The sequence below is a fragment of the Prosopis cineraria genome, unplaced genomic scaffold (genome assembly GCF_029017545.1).
Source record: "Prosopis cineraria cultivar Desert tree isolate PC_DT_omini unplaced genomic scaffold, ASM2901754v1 PC4, whole genome shotgun sequence".
Lineage (NCBI taxonomy): Eukaryota > Viridiplantae > Streptophyta > Magnoliopsida > Fabales > Fabaceae > Prosopis > Prosopis cineraria.
The window spans coordinates 40,938,014-40,963,726 of record NW_026555335.1 but is presented as its reverse complement, the minus strand read 5'-3'; the positions used below and the strand labels follow the sequence as shown (position 1 = coordinate 40,963,726).

At 34.5% G+C, this 25,713-nt stretch overlaps 3 protein-coding genes across 3 annotated transcripts; 1 reads left to right on the top strand and 2 right to left on the bottom strand.

Annotated features, from left to right (window-relative positions):
* The first annotated feature begins 782 nt into the window (after nt 1–782).
* LOC129308001 (LIM domain-containing protein WLIM1-like) lies at nt 783–4,301 on the top strand. Its single transcript, XM_054948956.1, has 5 exons — nt 783–1,171; nt 2,414–2,510; nt 2,634–2,674; nt 2,791–2,880; nt 3,746–4,301. Exons 1-5 carry the CDS (start codon nt 1,034–1,036, stop codon nt 3,953–3,955), a joined length of 576 nt encoding a protein of 191 aa, XP_054804931.1. The 5' UTR covers nt 783–1,033; the 3' UTR covers nt 3,956–4,301.
* Nucleotides 4,302–6,187: 1,886 nt separating this feature from the next.
* On the bottom strand, nt 6,188–7,293 carry LOC129310015 (uncharacterized). The gene is made up of 3 exons (XM_054951822.1): nt 6,879–7,293; nt 6,670–6,791; nt 6,188–6,588 (listed from the first exon to the last, which is right to left on the bottom strand). Exons 1-3 carry the CDS (start codon nt 7,144–7,146, stop codon nt 6,481–6,483), a joined length of 498 nt encoding a protein of 165 aa, XP_054807797.1. The 5' UTR covers nt 7,147–7,293; the 3' UTR covers nt 6,188–6,480.
* Nucleotides 7,294–12,279: 4,986 nt separating this feature from the next.
* On the bottom strand, nt 12,280–19,119 carry LOC129309230 (nucleobase-ascorbate transporter 6-like). The gene is made up of 15 exons (XM_054950687.1): nt 18,762–19,119; nt 18,332–18,481; nt 17,378–17,475; nt 17,038–17,214; nt 16,607–16,707; nt 16,190–16,265; nt 16,046–16,105; nt 15,664–15,860; nt 14,849–14,945; nt 13,970–14,056; nt 13,587–13,645; nt 13,406–13,497; nt 13,216–13,293; nt 12,959–13,119; nt 12,280–12,737 (listed from the first exon to the last, which is right to left on the bottom strand). Exons 2-15 carry the CDS (start codon nt 18,438–18,440, stop codon nt 12,519–12,521), a joined length of 1,611 nt encoding a protein of 536 aa, XP_054806662.1. The 5' UTR covers nt 18,441–18,481; nt 18,762–19,119; the 3' UTR covers nt 12,280–12,518.
* Between the last annotated feature and the right edge of the window lie 6,594 nt (nt 19,120–25,713).

Genomic DNA, 25,713 nt, shown 5'->3' with positions numbered 1-25,713 from the left:
TTTCAAAAATAAAACAAAAAAGATTATAACCAATAACTCCAAGAAGAAAGATTAAAAAAAAAATCAATAAATGATCATTTAGTTGGTAAGGACTGACTCATAATTTAAGCTTAAGCTTACAAGGTCATGGGTATGTTGTTTTCGATACAGGAATATTGTTAACAAGCGATATGTAAATTTTTTTTTTTTTTTTGAGTTTGGAAACATGTTCTCCCTCACCAGGATCAATGGATAAACTTACCTAAACTTTTACGAATGGAGGGAAAAAAAAAAAGGATATGCCGTGATTATGGGGCTTCAATATAGCACTGGACGGTTTTGTCTGCGTTACAAAATATATTTTCATCATTGTCATCTGCGATGAATCAGTTTTTATTACAGCATGTATTTATAATACGTGTTATCTAATTAGGAGTGAAGGATGTGTGGTCCGGAGTGGAGGCTGTGGTTGGATTAATGATTCAGGCAGGGTTCATGTTAGGAAGCAGACAGCCACGATCCCTCGACTGAACACAACACTCTTGTCCCTCCTCCAATCATTTTACTGTCGCATGCAAACGTACCGAAGTTTTTTTTATTTCTTTGTTTTTGTTTTTTTTTTTTTGTTTTTTGAAATGGGGGAAAAGAGAAACAACAGTCAGTCATCATCCTCGTCGACGTGGAGGTGGAGAGATTCAAAATCAAAACAGCGGCATTCTCGAAATTCGTGTTCGCAGGTGGGGCCAGACCGAGCCGTGAGAAGAAGCTCCGAGTCAGTGAATCACCAGCACCACCTAACTGTCCATTATGAGTTACAGCTAATTCGTGTTTATTTTTTTGTTTCACCTCTAAACTGTAGGCCCACGTCACCAACCTGTAAGCCGCTCTTCTCCATTCCTCTGAGCTGTATGTAACTATTCCAAAAACCCACATACAAATTTGAAAACACAGAGCGCTAAAGAAACCTCAAGTCGTCATCTTCCTTTCAGTTGGAAATTTCTCGTTTCGCGCTTTCAATCCTCCAAAGTCTGAACCTTCAGCTCTCGATTTTGATATGGCGACGTTTGCAGGCACTACCCAGAAGTGCAAAGCCTGTGAGAAAACAGTGTATTTGGTGGATCAGCTTGCTGCTGACAACAAGGTTTACCACAAGTCTTGCTTCAGATGCCACCATTGTAAAGGTACCCTTAAGGTGAGATGGATGCATTTCTTCTTGCAATAAACATGCGATCGAACACAGAGAATACATTTGTATTTACTTTTGTCTGTCTGATCGATGACACATTTGGGCTTTCATCAGCTCTCACGTTCTCTGAAATGAGAAAACGTACGCTTTTTGTGCTTTTTTCCGCCTCAATGATGTTCTGTTCAACGCAAGATGAATTTCTCCAGGAAACTTGATGATGATCTGCTCTACCAAAGTGTTCTGTTTGCAGTTTCATTTATCGTAATTAAAAAGTGGTTTTTTGCGGGAATTGATTGCCATTGACTGAGAGATTGTGTAGCTCTCAATTGTAAAATATCTGTGGATTCATTTATTGAATTCAATCTACGCTCCTTAGGCTTGACATTCTTGGTGATAAAGATTGAAATCAACCAACTAATATTATCCTCTCTTTTTTAAGAACGCTCACCAGTTCCTTTTGATGGTTATGCTTTTGAAAGTCCTTATGCATGATCCAATGAATTTGTCTGTTCAGCTGGTAGCAAGTAGGTGACGGCTTGATGAACTACTCAGCTAGGAATTACTTGTAGTTGCCCAAAACCTTTTGAACTATAATTATTAACAATTTAGGAACTCAATTTTGCATCTGAGAGCCATGCCAGAATTCTAACTTCTAAGTGATGTCTGTTCCAAAGTGACATCGGACCTTGGGATGCATGTTACTCCCTCTCCTCAATATTATAAGACCCTTTTGACCAAATTACACCACAATGAATTAGTTAATTGTCTTTAAAATTATAGACTCTTTTCATATTTATTCTTATTTAATAAGGTGTTTCAATTATAAAACTTTATTAATTGCAACTCATCCAATTAAGGATGTTTTTGGGCAAAAACTCATTGGTTACATATTGAAAAACTGAAATTGTCTTATATTATTTAATATCTTACCTCAAAAAAACGTTTTAAATTTTTAGCGGAGGGAGTATACAATAATTATTTATTAACACGATATACAACTGAAGCTGATTAATGTTAGAAGGCTTTTTAAGCCTTGACAGCGGCACATGTAAAGCAGCCAGTGACATGCTGTCTGATTTTTCTTTCATTGGGTGAATATTGGGAATTTGGTTGCGACTTACTCGTTGGTCTCATTATAATTTGAAATGCAGAAAGATTAGCATCTGATACACTCTTTGCTCGTGTATTGTTCTTTAGTTGTCATCCTTATATATCCTCATTTATTATTCTTCTTGTGCATCCCTGCAGCTGAGTAGTTATAATTCCTTTGAGGGAGTTTTATACTGTAAGCCTCATTTTGATCAACTCTTTAAGATGACGGGCAGCTTGGAAAAAAGTTTTGAAGGTGAATTGCTGTTATTGGAATGTCTCTAAACTTACCCACTTCTTCAAAATTCAAATTTATACTCAACAGTTCTACGTATTTTTCCTCATTCATTCCAATAACTTTAATATTTTTCACGTGTAGGCATCCCAAGAACTGCTAGAGTTGACAGATTAGGTGACCAGGTATCTTCACATCCTTAAAAAAGATATTAGCTGCTTGTGAAGGAATTTTTCTACTAGTTCTCTCAGTGATTTCCAGTGCACCTATGCTGAGTTTTCTCTGATTGAGAACTGTGCAGGTCCAAACGAACAGTAAAGTTTCAAGTTTATTTGGTGGAACTCGAGAAAAGTGTGTTGCTTGCAAGAAAACAGTTTACCCAATTGAAAAGGTATATAAATATACTTCAGTGAACTTTTTTTCATTGTGTCTGGTGGTCTTTGTTTTTTAAGTAACTTTCATTGGGTCACTTGATTGTTGCCTAGAATGAACCGAAGTGTTTGTGAATCTCCGAGTTCGAGCTCCCTGCTCTATGGCTTCAACAAATCATACCTTTCTACATGTGAAATCTCAATTTTTGTTTAGTATGTCAATAGTATATGCCAAATATTGTAGGCATATGCCCGCGGGCTTTACTATCAACAAAGTTTGACCAACAGCCCTAGTTTGCAGGGTTGACATTCCTTTCAAGATTCAGCAATTGTATCCAATTTTCCTTTAGTTTTGCTTGACTATACTAGAAATGGAAATTCATAAAGAAAAATATGAAAAAAGTCCAAATTTGACTCTGGAAATTAAGTGAAAAAAAGTTTGTGTGTGTCAAACTATTGTCTGTTAGGAATACTAAGTAATCTCTATTCCTATGTTCTTATAATGAAATGAAACCCCTAATACTTTTGTTTGTAGCTTCTGAAAATTAGAAAGATAAGATACTTGCCTTCTCTATTATTGTACGATGTGATTATCCAAGAGCAATAAGCGCAAATGAATGGATAGACTTGAGGCAAAGTTTTCTCAAAACTTTGTCTGGGTCTTTGATAGCTTTGTTGAAACCTTGTTTTCCTGCTGGTGGAAAAGAGGTTATCCATAATGAGTTGGTAGTGCAACAAAGAGAAGAGAAACATATATGGAGAGAGAGTTAAATGAAATTATTGGTCTTACCAGTTATTGCAACTAATATTCTACAACATTGTACAATATATATAATATATCATGTAGTGATGTTCATGTTCAATGATGATGCTGTTCTTCTGCAGGTGGCTGTTGATGGAAGTTCTTATCATAAGGCTTGTTTCAGGTGCACCCATGGAGGTTGTGTAATCAGTCCATCGAATTATGTGGCGCACGAACATCACCTTTATTGTAGGCACCACCATATTCAGCTCTTCAAGCAGAAGGGTAACTTCAGTCAGCTTGACAAGCACGAGAATGGCAATGGGGTGACTGAGAACACACCAAGTGAGTGATACTTCAAACCATCAACTTTCAGTGGCCATGCACAACACTTGATGACGGCATTCTCTGTTGGACTTGGACATCAAATGCAGAAGTTGTTTCAATACAATAGAGAGGTTATTGCATTTCTCCTTGTTTATTATGTATGCAATATTTTTTTGACGAAATATTGTAACAGAAGAACTCAGATTTTGTGGGAAATCTAGGTTGAGTATTGAGCAATATTTAATGGATAGTTTTGATCTACCATTCAAGTAAGCCTCCGCCATCCTGCTTTTAAGATTTCTGGAAGCAGTTACCTTTCTTCATAAATCCTCATTATCTCCTTTTTAATGATGATTGTACGTTTAATGTTTATTTATCTCTTGACGCTATTCTTGCTGGGGCTACAAAATGATCTGATTTAAATTCGTTCAGTATATTGACAAGGAGTGTTATGAGCTCTACGAGTGAAAAGAAGTGAGGCTGTTTTGAATCTTACGAAAACATGTTAATGCATGAGGAGTCCATATCCACCGTTAGATTTCGCGCCTAAACGCTTTGACTTGTGGTTGTTACCATTGTTATATGTTAGAAGTTTGATTACCATCTTCTTAACAAGAAGCTACATAAAGTTTCTTAATGAATCTCCTGGTTTTAAATGCTAGTTTCCTGTTTACTAGCTAGCAACCTAGTGAATATCACGATTTATCAGAATTTGAAATCGGCTGATTTGTGATGGTTAATTTGTTTCAGTGCCATTATACTTACAGTCTAAGAAACGTTAATAAGAAATATTATCTGGTCGACACGCAGACTAAAAAGAAAATTCTCTGTTGTCTTTATTTTTTTCTGCTTTATTATTATTATTTTTTGGGGGGCCACCTAAGTTGTCTTTATTTCACTTTAATTCCCACCAAAAGCATTTGCATAGAATAAGATAAATTAAAGAGACAAGCTAGAGATATGACGAAGAAGCTGAGGATGATTTTTGTTCAGGAAGTGTGATGTCAAAGAGGTAAAGTCAAACTCAAAAATGAAACAGAGCATGCCTCGGCCGAAACGCGGAATGCCTATGCATATCTAAGTTGCATGATTGGTCATTATAGTTTTGTAAAAGAAAGAAATGGAATAATGGAAAAGTAGAGAAGGGCGGAAAGAAAAAGTTGGCCTAATGTTATTTGATTTTCTCTCAAGAATGACAAGGCACTTGTGAAAATGCTCAAGAAAGAAGCCGAAGCTTGGTGGGCCTTACCTACGAAGCTCTGTTTTTTCAATAGTGTGAGAGTGTGCTTCAAGAGACTGTTAATTTTAATAACGCATGCTTTGAAGTGACACTAAAAGATAATTGGGATTTTAATTTGAACCCTAACATATATATGAGTTGGAACAGCATCTTCAAGGCAGGAAATTAATTTTTTAAAGGGTATGAAAAGGAACAAAGAGAGGTTCCGATAATGCAATGGGCCATGGAATTTGCTTGTTCTTGTTGTTAATGTAACAAAAAGAATTGTGGGAACCATGTGATGATGGATTTTTAAAGCACATCGATTAAACCTACTTTGTTCTTAACCTCGTATCCCATCTTTTTAATTTCTTCCCCTTTTTTTAAACATATTACTTAAACTTTCTTTGTTAAAGTTGTACAATTTCTTAGCATAAGAAAGTTATGCAATTTCTTTATTTTCAAAGCTTATGCATGCTTCATTTAAAACAATAAATAAATAAATAAATAAATAAATAAATCATGCCTATTTTTCTTGAGCTTTCTTAGAAATACATGGACATCTTTTCAATCTGCTGCGAAGAAATTTCTATATTTTAGGAAAAAAATATAAATGTGTGAATAAAGTATAGATGTGTAATAAAAATATTATATAAAATATACTTCATTTTCACTGTAAAATTATTGTGGATTTAAGGTTTAAATAGAGGGACTATATCATATTCAACCCAAAAAAAAGGGACTATATCATAGGGGTATTTGAAAAATGAAAGCAATGATTAGAATTTAAAATTTTCCAAACATCTCAGTGGCCACATTTTTTTTTTTTGCTTTGGAATGAAGAATGCAAACCACCTTCACTTCTTCAAAGAAATTTGTAGCTCTTGTTTTCTGTAACCTATAACCTAAAGCTAATTGAAAACCCCCTATGATATTTAGTTTCATAGAGACGCGTGCTACAACAATTTAACATTTCAAAAAAAAAAATGCAGGCACAAAATAATAATGGGAAGAAGATGAGGGAGAAAAACAAGGGAGATGAAGAATTTGATGATGTTGAAGCCTGATTTGATATGAAAGAGCAGAGCTTAATTACATCAACTGAAGTTGAAAATGTGAACCTTTGGTATGCACAATTATGCAGAAGGACTGAGTTTGTTGTAGAAATGAATTGGACTTTGTTATATCTCACTTGAGATTGTAACTACTAGCCCAAGATTTAGGATTTAAAAAAGTTCAAGAAGTGTATGATCAATCATGGAATTCTGATGTGTCAGACCCTGAAGACAAGGCAGAGAACTGCACGTGCGTTATACTGCAGACACACACAGATCAGCTTGATGCCTCTGAGATGCTCTGTAATGAGGGCTCCCATGTTCTTCCCCTCCCTCCATTACTTGTTCTTCTTCTCCTTCCTCCTTCTGTCTCCCTTGTCCTTTCCTAAAACATTCACAAAAGTCCCATGTTCAAAACAGTAGAACATGGCCAGACAAGGTAATCAAAGTCTGTTCAGTTAATAACCTGGTTGTTCTCCATAGCATTGATCCTGGGGATAGTGTTGATCTGAAAGCTTTGTCTTTCAGATTCTGACAGGATTTTCTTCATCTTGGCCTGTTTCTTGGCCCACAAACCCCTCATAACCTCTGAAGAAAAGAAACGCAGAAGAGTCAAAAAAGGAAGGGGAAGAATCAAACTGAGAAGAGTGAAAGGAGGAGGAAGAAGAAAGGAACCTTGAGAGGTGATGAGTCTGTAAACATGGCCTAGAAGGAGGGAATCGGAGGGCTTGAGAAGCTTGATGCGAGTGAGGCGAAGATGATGATGAGGATGACGATGGTGTTGGGAAGCACATGAAGTGGAGGAGATGAGGATGGCGACGTGGTGACCAGGGTTAGCCTTCATCACCTGAGAAGCAGACACAGAAGAATACATCCTCTCCACTTTGCCATTAGGGTGCTGTATCACCAGCGTTGCTGTATCAATGGCCTGGCAGTTTCCCATCCTCTCTCTCTCTCTCTCTCTCTCTCTCTGAGAAAGAGAAATGTTGGAGGACGCAGAGAGGTCTGTAATTGCAGCCTCACAGTGCCAAATAGGACTCTGGGGATACACAAACTGAGATCCTGTGCAACCTCGGTCAGTGTTTATGTACCCTCCATTGGAATCTCTCTCTCTCTCTCTCTCTCTCTCTCTCTCTCTCTTTAAATGTAAATTTGATGCTTTACATTTCATTTTTTAATGTCTTCTTTACTGAACCGTTATTGAAATTATGACAAAAAATTTAAATATTATATTATGCATTAACATCTTAGATTGGCTTCTTTTATCTCTTTCATTTTATTAAAAACATATTCCATTCAGTCTTATTTATAACTTACTTTAAATATATTTTATTAAATTTTAAAAAAAATTTTAAAACTCATTAACTCAAAAAATTTTAAAAAAATTAATTTTATTTTCATTAAATATATTTACTTTAATAACATGTTTCTTTTTATCAAAATTTAATTTAGATAAAAGAAAAAATTGTGATAAAAAACCAATAGCATGTCTTACACATAAAATAAAATAAAAATCTTCCTTTCTCTACCTCATCGAAATAAAGACAAGAGAGAGCATGACGGAAAAAGAATGTTGTAGGAATCCGAAGAGATTGATTAAAATGAGGGGTAAATCTAGAAGTTGGAAGGGAAGCACGGAGGATTCCTATCCTATGTGTGAGTGAAGTTGAATCCAACGGGGGCTGACGTGGGAGGCGATGATTAGAGGGCTTGGTGAACATTGGCAACGTGGTGGTGAAATGCGGAACCCAGACGTAACATTCTGTTTTACTTCTCTCTATCAATCCCCTTCATATTAAATTGAGCTATTATCTAGGGCTACTATGCATCCTGAATTATGAAGAACAGAGTGTGTTATAGGGAATTTACAATGTTAATAAGATATTTCCTTTTGTAGGAAGGAGTGTATTACTGGTCAAAAGGCCATGATCAATGATAATTATGGTCGAATTCTTGGTTGCATTACAGACCATTTTACCATCTTCTTTCATAATCATAATGCTACAGCCTATGATATGAGGAAATGGAATAGATACATTTCTTAGGCCAATTTGGCATAAATGTGAAGAGATCTCACTTTCGAGGATTTTAATGGGCGTGGCAATTTATCATTATTCATGGGGACCACGCTACACCCACACCCGCGAGCGCGGCGCATGAGGTGAGTGGCGTAGGATGATTGAATGAATACGACCATATGAGTTCAATTACCTGGGGCCACGCCCCATGACCGCGCGTGGGCCACCCAAGCTGTCGTCATCGATAGGGTGAAGGGATTACTTACTTTTATGCTCGGACGTTAATTCTTTGAGCGTTTCAACTTTCCATGAATGTCCATGCTGTAACATGAAAATTCATGCTTAATAAAAATAACTAAGAAATGATGTTGGTAAAAAAAAAAAAACCTAAAAAAATATGACTTCGTGAAGATATATTTCTTTTTCCCAAAAAAAAAATGAAGACATATTTCAATCATTTCTCTGCAGTCATGTAAGTTTTATTGAATTAAGGTATAAGGCGTAAAAAAAAAAAGTTTTATAATTTGGTATTTTTTCCTCTATATATTATGCCAATATGTCTAGTAATTATTTGATTGACTTGATGATTTTTATATGATATCACGTGAGAAGTAGAGAGGATTTTGAATACTCAACAAATCTTATAACTGCTTTTCTTTGTGAGGTCGGCCCCGTAAGCGGTAACTAAGGAATTCATTCCGGAACAAAGGCGTCATGATAAGTGCGTGTCGCGTGCGAGGCTTCCCATGCACACTGGTTCGCCTTTTGAGCGTTTACGTTACGAAAAGAGAAGCACCCCGCAATATTATCTGGGCCTCCCTTTCTCATTCATGGCCCACTTATTCAACGTTTCTTTTTCTGTCATTCTTCCACCCTTTCCAAAAAGGTTAAAAAGAACATGAGGACTGACTCTGACTACGGATTACATACATGTTTGACATGACATGCTATAATTTTTTTAGGCACAATCTCTTTTCTAATATGAAATACTTTCTCACAACTATGAAATGAGGAAAATAGGGCTCGAATCAAGAATCAAGATAAATTTTACTGCCAACAAAAAAAATTAAGATAATGTTCGTTTGAATTTTAATTGAATATAATAGATTATAAAAATAATTAATTAAATAATAAATTTTAATCATAATTGATTATGTTACAACGCAATGTGTTTGAATATTATTTTTTTTAAATTAATTTTAACAGAATTAAAGATATTTAAATAATTTCATCAAAATTAATTTTTAACTATATAAATCACTATATAATATTATTTTTAAATATCAAATAATAATTTTTTAAAGATATAAAGTTTAAATTTTATTTAAAAAAAGGAAAAAGAAGAGAGTTTAATTTTATTTTTATTAAATTATATGTTTTTTTTGTAATTTTTTTTTGGACTTGTCTTTGTAATTTTTTCAATATTTTGGACAAATTTTTGGCAGAAAGTAGACCGAGGGAGCTTTTCTATCCGGGAAAACGTGCGTCTTGCCTCATAATTAATTTTTGATCATTTTTGACTGTTTGGATGAATTGGCTATTGTTCAAACGGGCACATAATTGTTAGTCATGTGTTACGAAGCAAGAATAATTTTTATTTTACTGTTATCAGTATTTGTTTCACAATATTTATGGAACAGAATGTCTGAAATAATTTCACTTCATGAAATCCATTCACGTGAGATGTTCAATCCAATGCACAGCAAATGTGTATGAGTGAGAGACAGATTATTAACAGGGCATGAGGGTGAGGGATTAGGGAATCATGTAATGATAAGGTTGTTTAAACTTGGAACCAATTATTTACATATTACCTTAATCTATTGCTAAAAGCAAAGCAGGCAGGCCCTGTCAGATCTCCCTGTGTCCTCAAATCTCATGCACCTTGTCCCTCTTCTCTACTCTTTAATAATAAACCCTAGTTTAATTAGCAAGAAAGTTGTACCAACTCTTAATCAGAAGCCTTGAGTTATGAGTTTCATAAATGTAGTAATATTGACAGTAAAGCTTTAATCCAAAAGAATCCCAAACTAGCTTGATCTCAATTAGTCAATGTCTCGTTGAAGTCTTCTTAACTCGACTTAGAGCAGATTCAAGATATCTTTTTTTAACCAGCTTAAACTCAAGATATCGAGTGTTCTTATGCAAAAATAAATATGGATAAATTTGTATGTTATTCCGTTTTACTGACTACGATTCTACGAATTTATAGATTCCGTCATATTCAATTTTACTAAAGTATTTCTTGCCTCTTCATGCTACCAACAGTGCGTTGAGATATCAAAGAATAATGAGAGCGAATTTGAAGACGACAGCATCGACCACATTCAATACAAATTGCTTATTGACTAGTTCATGATGGACATGGACTCATTCTCAGGTACGAAACTTTCGAGTTTCGACCTTGGCTATTCGGTGCGATTAGGAATTTGTTCGCTGACAAGCCGATGAAGCAGCGCTGCTCAAACAAGTAATTCTGAGTCAACCAATGTTCACCGACAATCTAATAAACTAATTAAATCATCCGATTTATTTAATTTATCAATTAAACTGGTTAGCCTGCATCATGCTGCGGTTCAGGATGAGCCAACGCATAATGGATTGGACCAATGACTTCATTGAAAACTCCAATCCTAATATTCTCTTTGATGTTTTTGAATTTTGATGTTTCCAAGACGATAGACTCGACGATTACTATATCAGGCAAACAAAACCTTCGTAGCAACAAAAGAAGCATTTGGCATTTAAAAAAGAAAAACCTCATGAGTTCAAATGCTTGGATTCTCATATCAGCTGACACAGCGAGCTCCTAAGAGTTGTTGGGGCTGATGGGTTGGGCCCAGTTGCTCTTATACCTACATTCAGCATCAGTCTCAATAACTAGGTGGTATAAATTTAATTATTACCTACAAAGTAATTGGTTCAAATTTAAGGAACCTATTAATAGATAATTTGTAAGTATGTTTATAAATACTTGTGAACCTAAAGACATCTCTTAGATTTGATGTCCTCTGAAATTTAATTCTCCTAAACTTTACTTGATAAAAAAAAAATCAATGTAAATAACAAATAAAAATTGAATCTATTAAAATAGTTAGTCTCTCACAATATCTACATTTAATTTAATACCATATAATATGCAAAATCAAATAGTTGGAGGACACCAGTGAATAATTTTTGAAAAAAAAAAATCAATGTCAATAGCGCTCGCGCACGTCAATATCAACATCATTATAATATATACATGAATAAATAGAAATTCGGATTATTCAATATTCATAAATTATATACTGTGACAGCAGTACTTGATTTTCAAACATTGTAGAATAAGAGAAATTCTTGCACAGACTTGATACACCACATCATACATAATCTGTTTAATACAAACAAGTCATGTTAACACTAATTAAATTAAATAAAATATCATGTGTGATTATTTCTAATGCTTTTATTTTCGGATTACCATTTTTATCTTTTCTCTCTCTCATCATCAATGATAGAATTGTCTTATGCACGAGGTCAGGCGAATGGGGCTCATATCTATTTAAAACAAATTGAATGCGAGTACATAAATATACGTGAAATTCACGTCTCATCTTTTCACTTGTGAGATCTGTTTTTATTACATTTCTCCCCAAATACATCATATAGATTAATTTTTTTCCCTAAAAAAATCTGGTTAACGTAGAAACGGACAAAGTGTACGGATCCATTTCGATTTCCGTTATTATAAAGGCCCATAGTGCTCACGAATTCTGTGGGAACGCCCTCACGTTCCACGCATGAAAGGCTGTTCACCTTTGAAGGTTCTGTTAGGATCAGGTGGAGAACAAGTCGAAGACCTAAGTGCGTTTAAGAAAGTGCTATTTGCACATGTAGTGACTACTGTAACAGGAAATGAAGGTAATTGAAACATGGACCGACATTTACTATGAAACCACTCCAACGAAAAATATCTGCCACCTAACATCTAATAATAAATACATCTTTTATGGGATCCAATTCTTATCCATCAGGAAGGTATTAAAGTAAAGCATGCTTGATATGAATCAGGTGAATGATACAGAGAATTTGCATATTACTACCACGAATACAGTTCTCGAGATTTACATCAAAGAAAGCAATAAAAATAAATGGTTTTGCAGTATTTCATAACAAAGGAGACTGCCCAATACTCATTTAGCTAAAGCGTGTAATCAGGTCCTATCTGATTTTACAGGATTAAACAATGACCTTACAAGGCTTGATAAACGACATCAAAATGAAACCGTCTTAAAGTTCAGCCCTCTGCACAAGATTACACGGATGGGAAATATTTGTTTAGATTGAAAGGCAGTGAATAGAACTCCTCACTTCTTGTGTCACCCTTGAAAGACTTGAACTTGTCCCACCAATGTTTCCCCCTGTCTTTCCTAATATCTGCATGTTTCTTGTAGAGGGTGTTGTCCAGAAAAAATGCCACAACACCGGCAACAAATGCTTTCGATTGGAATGGGACATTTACCATATCATTGAACTGCCCACGAACACAAAAATATCAGTGCAAGTGGGGGTTCACAAAAAGCGGAGATTAAAATGCAAGATAAGACTGCAATGAGGTGTTCTAGATGTTTAGTTTTCCAATAAAAACATCTGTTCAATTCAGTAACACGTTATTGATTCTCAAAAATGTTCTTCACACGTATAATTGAAAAACCTGACAGTAAACATCTATAAAGCTTTATCATATATCCTTACCCATCTTGCACCTGTGTGGACTGGACCAAAACCATTAATTGCTGTGTACTCATTGAAGTACTGTGGCACAGACAACCCCAAGAAGATAGAGAAACCTAATATGAATTTTGTTCTAAAACTGTTGAGGTTGCAGAATTGAAGAAAACTAAGGCCTCCCGCACCTACATGATAAATGAAAATTGATATTTTGTTTTTAGCTACGAAGACAAATTTGGACCTTCAATAACTTTGCGAATCAATTTATAAATCAGACTTACCAACGTAAGCAAAGAACAAGCAGTATAGTGCAGCAAAAATGGGCGGTGGAATTGAAGCGAAGACTGCTCCAAATTTCCCTAGACAATAAAATTAACAAGTTCTTAGGGACGAGACAGGAACTATGGAGGTGGACAAGCCATTTATCTAAGTCACACATATTGCTTAAATATTCACATCGCACCAACTCACCAAGAATTGAAAAGAAAATCATGAACCCAGCAGATATTTGCACGACTCTTCTACTGCCAACACGAGTCAAAGCCAGAAGACCTGCATTTTCACTGTACAGAAGGAAAGCAAATGGGTCACTTGACAAATTGTGTTTCCTTCCTCAAGTAGAAAATACAAAAAAGTTTTGAGACTGTCTTACACGGATACAGAGGATCCATTGACAGTTCCAAACAATCCTGATAACAGTATACCAACTCCCTGAAAATAGATATTAGAGGCACAATCAGATGCTGTCACCAATGATTGATGTCAGAGCTCACCAAAATTATTTATTGCATTGTTCTACTTTAAATGGAAGATAAAAACAATAACTAGAATTATGGTTAATCATTACTTCTGCTGTTACAATTTTATATAGATTATAAATACATGAAAGGTTTATCATAGCCGACCCCACTGGGATAAGGCTGCTGCTGTTGTTGTATAAATACATGAAAGGTTTATTGTTTAGATAATCTTCTTGACCTGAATGTTTACGAAAAGTTAAATGTTAAAGAAGTAATTGTTACCATCTTAGTATACCTGCCAACCAATACCCCGACTGAGAACAGATGGTGGTAATGGGGTTGCACTCGCAAACCGATATACAGCAATAAAAGCTCCACTGGACTGTTTGTAACAAATAAAATTGTAAAGAAGATAATTTAACAAAAGCAAAGCATAATTATTCAAGGAAATGGCAAAGTACGACATACATATTACTGCTTCTCAGCCAATGCACAATTAAGGAAGCCATATAATCCCAAGCATGCCACTATGCACATAGTAATGTGTTGACATGTTTATATCAGCCTCCCCTTGATTTAATAGAAGAAAACAATCTCCCAATTATCGTATTGAACTTAACAGATGAGAAGTGAGGCAATCAAGACCATAACAACCTCCCCCATTTTCTTTTTCTTTCTTAATCTCTTTGCATACAATCCCATCCTTTGGATCATTTGATCATGACACCAGGCTGGTTTACTTGTTGCAAATTTCCTTTTCACTACCATGGCTTCATGTAGCCGGTATACCCCATATATATTCAGGATAACAAAGAGAATTTGGGCATGTATTTGTAGGTTCCTTGACCTACTTATGTTAAATGCCAAACTAAAGATAAAATTTCTCAGGAATAAGACCCAACTTGAGCCTCAAAGGTTTTTTGGAAACTGTTGCCACCAACCTATTATACTTGCGACATTTTAAAAGGAAAGGACAAAATCACTAAATGGCCACTCTCATTAAAGCTGTAGCAGTATTCTGTCTTAGATGACTACTAACAACATACGGATAGAATTCCAAAACAACCAAAGAAAGCAATGAATGTGGAAGCAAATAAATGGTTGTTGTATGGGAAACCACTGAAGAAACAAAAGTAAAATTCCAGTTGAAACGTAAAATTAAAGAATATATTACCTCTACAAGAGAAACAAAGGATGCCATCATCATGGCAAAGGCTTCACCAGCATCAAATGAAGGTGCTCCCCATTGAAAGGGATAGGGAACTCTTATCCTGAAAACCAAACTCATAATAAATTATTACCAACACATTTCAACTCACAAAACTAAGGCTAGAAAGTAATATGATACTAAATAAAAAAGAAGAAGAAAAGAAAAGAAACCAAAATCTCACGGACGCAATTGATCTTGAAAAATATCAATTACAGTCCTCTATGATTCAATACAGTGATAACTATATTACACAAGATTTACAAATGACAAACGTAACATAGATAGACCGCAAAATGATTCACTTATTCATTCGCTCAAATTCACAACACAATCAATAGCCTCTGTGCGTAAAACTAGCTCGTCCAGAATAATACGGCACAGGATTCAATAGCTGGGATTTTGAAGGAATAAATCATACAAAATCTACACCAAAAAATATGAAGAAAAATAATTGGTTCAAATGGTAAGGTATAGGATTCATTGAATCGTAAATTTCCTTCCATATTAACTAAGATGCAATTTCAGTGAAATTCCTGAGAAGAGTCTCCTTGAACAAGTCACTTGACACTCTCAAAACAGCACACTGAGATCAATTGGGGGGGGGGGGGAAATCAGGCTGTACAACAAGCGTCTTATCCAGCTTCTTTGGTAATGAGCATGCTCAACACCTCCCCCCTTGCCAATCTTTTCCTTTTCACAGGGAGGAGCTACTTAAATAACTAATCAGCAGGGAGAAAAACGCCATTAGTATTACTTTCAAAAGAAATCACACAACTAACCAAGGGGCACCATCTATAAGTCCAGCACGATCAGTGCGGCAGGTAGCCTGTGTTTTTGGTGCAGCATGGTTATAGGCGCCTCCAACAGTGAGTAGATGAGCATATATCCACACAATTGCAATTGTAAATATAACAGAAAACCGGTAGAAGTAGACATGTTTTCCTGAATTTCCTGAATTGAGCACATGGGGAATGTACTGCATGACAACCATTGACCATTATAGCAATCAGTCTCACAAAAATTATCATGCTAAATAAGTAAATTAAACAAAGATATCAAAATAAACATCATTATTATGCTAAGGATTCAAGACCAGGAAAAAAAGTACGCTAGCAATCAGCCATGTTTAGAAACAGTCTATGACAAAGTAAATAACTTTACCTGTGAAACAAACACTAGCAATATGAGCTCTGGCAATCCAATCTCCACACATTTAGCAACCTACACCAAGGCAGACATCAATATCAAATGCTCTTATCAATTTAACTCTCGCAAGAACACGTGATAAAGTAACATAAGGCTTACCCCAGGAAAACCTAACTCATACAGCCCAAAACCAACAAGTGATACCAAAGGAACTGCAGAAAGTGGAGTTAAGAACCTGAAGAAAGAATTGGAACTTATATCACTTGATAAATTTACATTCAAACAAAAAAATTTACTCCTTTCATTATTGAGCTTATGGCTTTGATAATCATCATAAATTTAATTTCATAAGTCACTTAAACATGTCAGTGAAATTTTTATTTCAAACACCAATCCAGCTCATAATAGTAACTATGTGAAAACAATTACGTGAAAATGAACTCCATATAGAACAACTGAGAAAGAAAATCATGAATCAGGTTTATACTTCAACTTTGATATTTTTTACCCATATATGAAGACTGAGAAGTGAGCAAGCATGACCCATCAACTTGCTACAAATAAATTCAGACCAACCTTGCAACATTACGCCAAAGGCCACTAAAGCCTAATACTATTTGAAGAGTTGAAGCAACAATAAGAGCCCCCTGGATTGCCCGCATTATCCTCTTGAATCTCTGAACATATTTTAAAAAAAAAATTGAAGATACAAAAAATAAAAGTGAGTTGACAGTTTTTATCAAATAAGAATATAATAATCTGATGCCTTAATCTAGTACTGGAACTTAAGTTCGCGCCCTTATTTCAAATGGAATTGAATAGTAGATGTTAATCTTATCATGACAGCTAATTTAAAATCAAAGAAATAATTGATAACAATCGTATTACAAAACATATGGCAGTTTACTTATTGGCTATATCTAATTATATTACAACATTAAATGATATAACAAGCATATCAACCATGAACCATTTAGTACAAGAAAATGAATTCTGATCCACAAGACCTCTATAGGATCTGAAACATCACTGAATCGACCAGCCAGAATAATTGAGATTGTGGTCGCAACATAGGTGTAAGACCCTCCAATTATGGCAGGCAGTCGAGTTCCAAACAGTGTCTGCAGCAATGTGTTTATTCCAGCCACAAAGAGTAGTGTTTGGATAACTTGTGCCTTTTCCTCCTGAAAGGAAAAGCAGGGTTTATTTTCTTTCTTTTTTCTGTTCTAATTTTTGGCTGAAAAAAAAAGTTTGATTTCAATCATATGGTTGGATTTTTTTGTCAATATAATCTCAAACTAGATCTAAACATTGTTGCTGCTGTAAATTTTATCTGCTATTGCTTACATTGCCACCTCCCATTTGTGGTACAAGAGCAGAAGGAATGAGCACAGTTGTACCAAGCATCACGAGATAATGTTGAAAACCAAGAATTATGGCCTCAGCTGCACCAGAATGTCCCCATTTTTTGTTAAAATTAACTAAGTAAAAACAAAAGGCAAATGTTTAAAGCAAAATTTTGAAGATTCAACATTCAACAAAATAATGCAGACGAGGGGTAGAAGAGGTGTTCTCAAATCACAAACTATGTAAAATTATGACAGAATATGGCAAATGATTTTGCCGAAAATTTCACTCATTTGAAACATTATTCAAGTACCAGTTATGGAAGCATGGCTTCGGTAGTGTTGCAAAATCTCCAAAAATTTCAACAACTCGAATAATATAATTCAAGAATAAGATATTGTTAAACGGAAAATACTTTTGAAACCTACAGCGAGATTCAAATTAAATAACAATTGGATTCTCTGAAAAGCATCTAATCTAAATGGTTGACATTATTCCTTTAAGCTTTGATAAGCGCATGAGGTTTTCCCAAGGCGGGAAGAATCTCTGTATTAATTCGAAGCATGACTCGTGAAATAAATGGTCCAGAGATATGAAAATGAGAAGATGCTTTTCCAATAAATTCATTTTTATTTCCCCATACATGCGTTCCTTGCGGTCCTAAACATAAAACTGTAACATGCCTAAAATGGAGCTCCCCCGGCCCTAAAAAAGAAGAATAAGTTCGCTTTAAGGAAGAAGCGCATAAAAAATCTGGCAAATGCAAGGAAAAAGAATTTATAAAAAGTAACATTTTACAAATAGGGAGAGAGACAAGCGCCCAAAGAAATAATACTTGCATAACAAAATATGCGTTGAATATACCATATGAATTGACGAGAATCAGGTAAAAGAAACCAAGGAATTCATCCTCAAAATGGTAAGATTTTCAAATCTAAGATCAGAGAAACTCACGCCATGGAGGAGGGCTCGTAACGCAGTAAGATATTCCAAGCAGCTGATCCTTAGGTGGATGCGGCTGAGGCTCCTCTGATTTCGCCGGACCTCCTCCTCCTCCTGCCATATTTCTCTCTCTGACAAGCGTGCTTTCTGACCGTGCGCACTCTGACCAATAAATTAAAAGAAACACTGAATTTGAGAACCCCTGAACCTCAAATCTGAGAGCAAATCCGATCCCCAATCTCAAAGAGAAGGAAATATTCACGAAGAAGACCGGAACAGTGAACTACCAAAATGACTACCTACTGAGCAAAGAAGAAAATGACGGAAATGGAACTACACTAAAGGGAAAATAAGAGCCGGAAAATGAAAGTGTAACCAGAGGTTAGCTGTAGTCAGGTGAAAGTAATTGCGCCAATTTAGGAAGAAAGGAGAGAAAAGGTACCTTTTTAGCAATGTTTCAGAAGCAAAATCAAGTGGCGGACTATAAAGTCAAAAACTCAGGTACCCCACACCACACCACACCAAAAAGGAATGTTGAGAGAGAAGAGAGGAGAAAGGAAGCGCGGAAGAGGCAGTGAGTGTGAGCTGTGAGTAGAAAAGCAAACTCCAAAGTCCAAAGCTAGGAGAAACGATAAGCGCGTAACAGGAATAGCAGAAGGGCACTTTCTATGAAGAATGGAGCTTCTTTCTCTCGGTGGTAGAAAGACAAAGAGAAAGGGTGAGAGTGAGAGGGGCCCTTCACAGCCTAATACAGATACTTGATGAGTTAGAGTTATTTCTCACTCCATGTTTGTGTCTCTCTCCTCCGGCCTCATTTACTGAGCTACCAAACATGTTCACATTTATGTGTTCTTAGCTTTTCTGTTTTCTTTATTCAGCTAGCAAACTTTAGTCGTATTCATTCATGGTTTTCAGAATTACTTACGTTTTTTTTTTTGGGCTGTTTCTCAGGGTTGTCCTTCAGGGAAGAGGCCATGGGAAGGGCTAAGTAGATCATTGGCTGATATACTTGCGTAAGATAAATACCTTAGAGGACCAAGATCACCAATCCAATAATCAGACCAAAATTTAAGCCCATTACCATACCCAATTTTCATTTAACATGGAACATGGTATCTTCCCAAATCTTTACTATGTTTCTCCAAAGATTAGAAGATCTCTTTCTATTAATAACATCAGGAGCTCTGTCATACAATCGGTATTTACCTCTAAGCACTCGCACCCAAAGTAGATTTAGTTTAGAGATAATTTTATAAGCCAGTTTAGCCATGAAAGCTTTATTCTGAGCTTTCAATTTTAGGAGGCCACAACCTCTATTGGCCAAAGGTTGGCATAATTCATCCCATTTCACAAGATTAATGCCATGTTGATCATCAGAGTAGCCCCAAATAAATTTTCATGAGTTTCTCAATTTCGTTGTAGCATGATGAGGGTAGCAGTGTGCTCTGCATGGTGTAAAAGGGGATTGAAGCAAGGAGAGACTTGGCAAGAGTGATATGTCCTGCGAGTGACAAACTTTGACTTTTCCAACTAGCAAGCTTTTGATGTAATCTTTCTAGAATATAATGATAAGTTCTTGAGATAACTCTCTCATTAATCAATGGAACTCCTAAGTATCTTCCAAGAGAGTTAGTAAATGAAAAATCCTGCTTGAGACATGATTTATTTGCCACAGAAGTTTCAACATTTCGAGAGAAATAAATCTGAGTTTTGGATTTGCTGACCAGTTGTCTCGAGGACCTACAAAATCATTCCAAAACCTATTGGATAGCTTCACATTGTGAATCAGTAGCTTCACCAAAGAGTAGATCATCGGCAAAAAAGAGATGAGAGAGCGAAACCCCTCTATGTCCCATTTTTATAGTATGCCATGCCCCTTGATTGACTTCTACAATGATAGCTTGGGAAAGCCGTTCCATACAAAGAACAAAAATATAGGGCGATAGTGGATCCCCTTAACGTACACCTCTGCTTGGTTTGAAGGCCTTAGTCGCTTTCCCATTCCAGAGAACTTGCATAGTAAGAGTAGTAATGCATGTCATGATGAGATTAATCATTGAAGGTGGAAATCTAGCATCACGAAGAGTATCCTCTATAAAATCCCATCTCAGCTTGTCAAAGGCCTTTCAAGATCTACCTTTATGCCCATCCATCCAACTTTACCAGTTTTCTTCCTCATAGAGTGCATAACTTCTTGGGCTATTATAGTGTTGTCAACAATATTCCTATTTTGCATGAAGCTGGATTGAAAGGGGGCTATGATTTCAAGAAATATCATGTGCGATCGGTTAGCAAGCACCTTGGTGACAATTTTGTAAATGACTGAGCAAAGACTAATGGGTCTAAACTCTTTCAAGTTCTGTGGCTTACTAGTTTTAGGTATTAATGCAATTAAAGTTCGATTGAAATCAGAATCTAGACTATGGCCAAACTAAATATTCTTAACAAAATTCAATAGACTCTGTCCCACCACTTCCTATTGGCTTTGAAAAAAGAGGGCATGGAGACCATCAATTCCAGGTGATTTAAAGGGCTTCATCTCAAATAAAGCTTGTTGAACCTCATTTAGGCAGACCATACGATTAAGCATAATGAAAGAATTTTCAGAAGGAATGGGAAAGGCACCTGAGATATTGAAAGGTGTGAAATTGAGATCTTCTATTGAGTATAAATTCTCATAAGAATTGCGGGCCATGTCAAACAACACTACTTCATCAGTAATCCATTCATCTTGCCCTGAATTTTTACATTACAAATATAATAATGTCAATAAAATACAATTAAAATTTTAATTTTATAAACAAATATATAAATTTTTTAGTAAATATAAAGAGAATGTTATGCGATATTAAATAATATCTCTCTTGAGACTTGAGAGTAGAGGATAAAAAATATCTTTCATTTAATAAAAAAATATTTAAAAATTAAAATAATTAGAAATAATTTCAGAATAAACTTTATTAACGAGTCCTTATTTTTTAAAAAAATATCATATACAAATATTAAATCTTGCTAAAAGAATTATAAAGTGGGTTGGAGTTGTAGTATGCTCTTGGCTTTTGCAATTTAGCTCTTTAAGTCTCAAAGTTTTTTTTTTTAATGGAGAGTGAAAAGATATGTTCACTAAGGAAGAAAAACAGATAAAAACAAACCAACAAGGTAAAACATTAATTCATTTGATATTAATTAGTTTTAATATTATAATATAATTTTCATAATGATAAAAAATTGTGATTAAACATAATTTTTGAAGACTATAGAAGGCTACCTACCTCAAAAAGGACTGTTGACCAAAAAAAATGTGAGGCATAGTGAAAAGAAAAGAATGAAAAAAAGGCTCAAAAATGGGAGGGGCTTAAAATTGCAAGTATGGAAGCAGTTGTATGTATCCTTTGGATTTACAAAATAGCAATTGTATATGTACATTTTGGCTTGTGATGGTAACAATGCACATGGGAGAGTAAGAAGGAAAATGATGAGAGTGACCTAACCAGTGAGTAAGGGAGAGGAAGGAGGGAGGACAAATGATGGATATATTACTAATTAATAATTAATATATAAATATGAAGCTATGAAAGTAGATTTAAAAAAATACAAGCTCACGGTGAAAATAGTGCAAATAGACTAAATTCAGGTCATGATAAAGCTATAAGACTTGTACAATCCATGGAAAGATTATCAAAAAAGGTAGTATCAAAATGCCCTTTTGAAGTCTGGTAAGCCAACAAATCTACACATCGATTAGCTTCTCTATAAATGTGATCAAAAGAATATTTTATCTCCTTTACCTACTTTTCAACTAACGTGAGGCATGAATTTGTCCTAGATTTTGCATATATTACTCTAAGTATAAGAGTAAGAGTTCAGTTTAATGACTATAGGGATTGTGGGTTTTCTACAATTATATCTATCTCGTAGGATTCATGCATAAAAACAATTTAGTTTAGTTAGAAGGCCCTAACAAAGTTTCATGATGAAGGCAGTATTTTGATTTTTGAGCTTTCTAAGTCTGAGCCCCCAACCTTTTCATTCGAAACAACACATTCTCAGGAGAGGGTTTTTGTTCCCATCTGAAGAATTTTAAAGAAAATTTCTAGAGATTTTATCCAATTTCATTAGCACATTATTAGGTAAAAGCATAGTTTGCATGGTGTAATTAGAAAAAGCCGAGAAAACAAATTTTATAAGAATAAATTTTTCCACTATGTTAAAGGTATCAACTTTTCCAATTGGCCAAGCAAGAGTTCATTTTATCAATTAAAGGAGCAAAGATAAGTTTAGAAATCTTCTCATAGATAAAAGAAATTTCAAGATATTTGCCCAAGTTGCCAATCAAAGGAATTCCTAGTTTTTCACTAATTTTTAATGCTCTATTAATGTTAACATTTTCTGCTTAGAAGCATTACAAAAATTCGATGAGCATTGCTGAATGATTTGTGCTTGAGAAAGGAATAACTGTGCAAAAAGCAACAAATTATCAACAAAAAATAAATGAGAAATAAGAGGTTCATTAGGTGTTAGCCAGATAGGTTTTCATTCATTTTTATCAATGCTGCTAAGAATACAATGACTTAATCATTCAATGCAAAAAAAAGAAGAAGAAGAGAGAGGATATCCTTGACGAATGCTATGATAAGGAGTGAATTCTTTAGAAGGTTCAACATTCTAAAGAATTTTCATATGAGTAGCAGAGAAAGTGGCTATTTATCCTAATTCAGATGAAAGTACCATCAATAAAATTCCAAAATAGTCAATCAAAAACCTTTTCAAGGTCCACCTTGGTAGCCATAAAGCCTTTTTTCCTATTTTGTTCCTTATTGAATGTATAATTTCTTAATCAATAAATTATTGTCACTACTCTACTGCCCTTGGATGAAACTACTTTGATTATCACCAATTAAATGATTCATGCAAACACGCAGTCAATTGGAGAGAATTTTGGTGATAATTTTATAGCTAATATTGCAGAGTGAAATAGGGCAAAAATCTTTCATGCAAGTAAGGTGATTAATCTTGGGAATTAGGGTAATAAAAGTTTCATTAATCTCCCTTATAGAATCTAGTTCTCTAAAAAGTCTTTTGACAAGGTTGATGATGCTATCCTTTAGGTCGTCCCAATAAGAGTGAATGAATGTAGCATTAATGCCATCAGGTCCAGGGGCTTTGAATGCCCCAATATCAAAGGCAGCATTTTTATTTTTGCCGTATTAGAAGACTACATTGAATGTGAGACCCTTCATTGATTTGATGCATATTGAGAAAAATGTGTGTGATAGTTTTGTTAGGATGTTGCTTCACATACTAAGAAAGACCAAGAATGGCATCGGCTCTTCCTAAAGCCCTTCAGTCTGAAGCTCCTAAGTCTCAAGCCTCTCAACGTCCTATGATCGTATACAACAAACACCAGAAGTTATTTAGCACTTGTGCGGAGACACATGAAGGAGTCCTATAATCATACCTTAACCTTATTAGTGGTGGAAATCCTGACAATAGGCCACATATAATGAGATTATTAATCAGTAAGTTAATTAAGTTTTATGCAAATATGTCTGTAATCTAAATCTTTTTATATAAATATTTCTCATATTAACTTTTCTATCGCATGTTAGGGCTATTGTCATGTACTGCACTCATATCGATTAACAATTCCAACAACTAATAAGGGGTAGCAATCACTTTGATACAATAACATCATAAATAATTGTCAAGATATATGTATTTATCATTAATTATGTTACCAAGGTAACTATAAGTCATGTCATATGATTAACTAATCATATTTTTTTATTGATTGTGTGATCACAATACCTAGAACAACCTGACAAAGCTAAAGATTATAGGTACGCTATCATGAAATACATGAAGAATATAATCCAACAAGCTCTTGCCATAACTTTTCCAAACAATATATATTTTCAACCTTTTCATCATTATATTTTCTTTTACTAATTAAAATGATTTTAATTTGTTGTTGTCATTTTTGCATTTAGTACTATGAGGACGCATACAATGACATATTTACCGAGGCTTAAATGGAAAAAGTCCTTGAAAAGCTGTTATATATTATTTTCCAAACTTGGTTTAACTATAAAAACCAACAGCAAAAACAATGAAGAAATAAATGATAAAAGTATATATTTAAAGTTAATTGACATAGATGATATAGGTATACTTGGCCAATTTTTTAAATTTGGAACTTTAATTTATTATGGCTACTAATTAGTTTAAGTTAAGCAACTTGAAATTGAAAATAACTTTTGTGTAGGAATTCATAAAATATATTTCATGTATATGTGAGGGTGGAATTTGTTTTAGGTGCTAGAATTTTTGTATGTAATGTACAATATAGGAAATTGTTAGAAATGTAGCCTTCTTATTTAAAAAGATTTAGTCATAATATTAAATGATTATAAGGAAAAATTGTTTAATATTATGATCAAATAAACAGCGCCAGAATATTAAACGGTTCTAGCGACAAAACCATTTAATGTTATGATTTCTACTTTTCCCCCTCAATGCCTCAAACAAATATTAAATGATTTCAGGTTAAAAATCATTTAAAAAATCAAAAATACTCAAAGGTTAAAAACTACTAGATAATGATTCTAAGAATATTCAACACCTGATTATTCAATAATTTATAATTATTTCATATTAATAAAAATAATTATTTTATATTTTCTTTTTTTGTAGTAATAGTATTATATGACAAAATTCTTGACAGCCGTTAGATTAAATTAAATTATTCTTGTTGTGTTACATAAGATGTTCATCAAGTGAATGTACTTAAGTCACTCCCCATGGATGGCTACCTTTCCTCTCCCCATATTTAAATCACTAAATCATTAAATCTGTTTTTTAATTGATTTCAATGAAATGATTTGTTCATGAACAATATGATTATGATTTTAACCGTTAATTTTTAAATTAATATATTAACTGATTCTATAATGACCAGTGTAACTTTTAATGCATTACTTCCTACTCTGGCCTCCCCCTTTCTTGCAAATGAATGTCATACATTTCTTTCGTCATATATGTTAACTCACTACATATTTTTCCCATCTATTATACTCCCTTCGTCCTTTCTCATTGTACCCAATTTTTATCGTCCTTGTCCCTTTTCTTATAGCATCCTTTTCACAATTGTGGGAAATATTTTTAAAATATGTTTTTTGGGCACGAATAACAAGTTGAAACTAGCTTGATAACTAATATGATTCAACATGTTTCACTATGTGAGATCGAATCTAATACCATAAAGTTATAAGGCCAATCGCATCATAAAATATGTATGCTTGATCAATGATTATTTTCCAACACCTTGTAAAAAATTTAACCATTTGTCCAAAAATTAAAGATAGATTGAGAAAATTAAGAGAGAAAATTAGACG

What these genes read in the sequence shown, in the direction of transcription:
- LOC129310015 (XM_054951822.1), bottom strand. Translation starts at nt 7,146, where the DNA reads ATGGGAAACTGCCAGGCCATTGATACAGCAACGCTGGTGATACAGCAC. An exon ending in CAGACTCATCACCTCTCAAG is followed by an intron (nt 6,792 to 6,878) that starts GTTCCTTTCTTC and finishes TCTTTTCTTCAG; the next exon opens with AGGTTATGAGGGGTTTGTGG. An exon ending in ATGCTATGGAGAACAACCAG is followed by an intron (nt 6,589 to 6,669) that starts GTTATTAACTGA and finishes TGAATGTTTTAG; the next exon opens with GAAAGGACAAGGGAGACAGA.
- LOC129309230 (XM_054950687.1), bottom strand. Translation starts at nt 18,440, where the DNA reads ATGGCAGGAGGAGGAGGAGGTCCGGCGAAATCAGAGGAGCCTCAGCCG. An exon ending in CTTTGGCGTAATGTTGCAAG is followed by an intron (nt 16,266 to 16,606) that starts GTTGGTCTGAAT and finishes TTCTTTCTTCAG; the next exon opens with GTTCTTAACTCCACTTTCTG. An exon ending in CTTATAGATGGTGCCCCTTG is followed by an intron (nt 14,946 to 15,663) that starts GTTAGTTGTGTG and finishes TTTGGTTTTCAG; the next exon opens with GATAAGAGTTCCCTATCCCT.
- LOC129308001 (XM_054948956.1), top strand. Translation starts at nt 1,034, where the DNA reads ATGGCGACGTTTGCAGGCACTACCCAGAAGTGCAAAGCCTGTGAGAAA. An exon ending in ATTGTAAAGGTACCCTTAAG is followed by an intron (nt 1,172 to 2,413) that starts GTGAGATGGATG and finishes GCATCCCTGCAG; the next exon opens with CTGAGTAGTTATAATTCCTT. An exon ending in CAGTTTACCCAATTGAAAAG is followed by an intron (nt 2,881 to 3,745) that starts GTATATAAATAT and finishes GTTCTTCTGCAG; the next exon opens with GTGGCTGTTGATGGAAGTTC.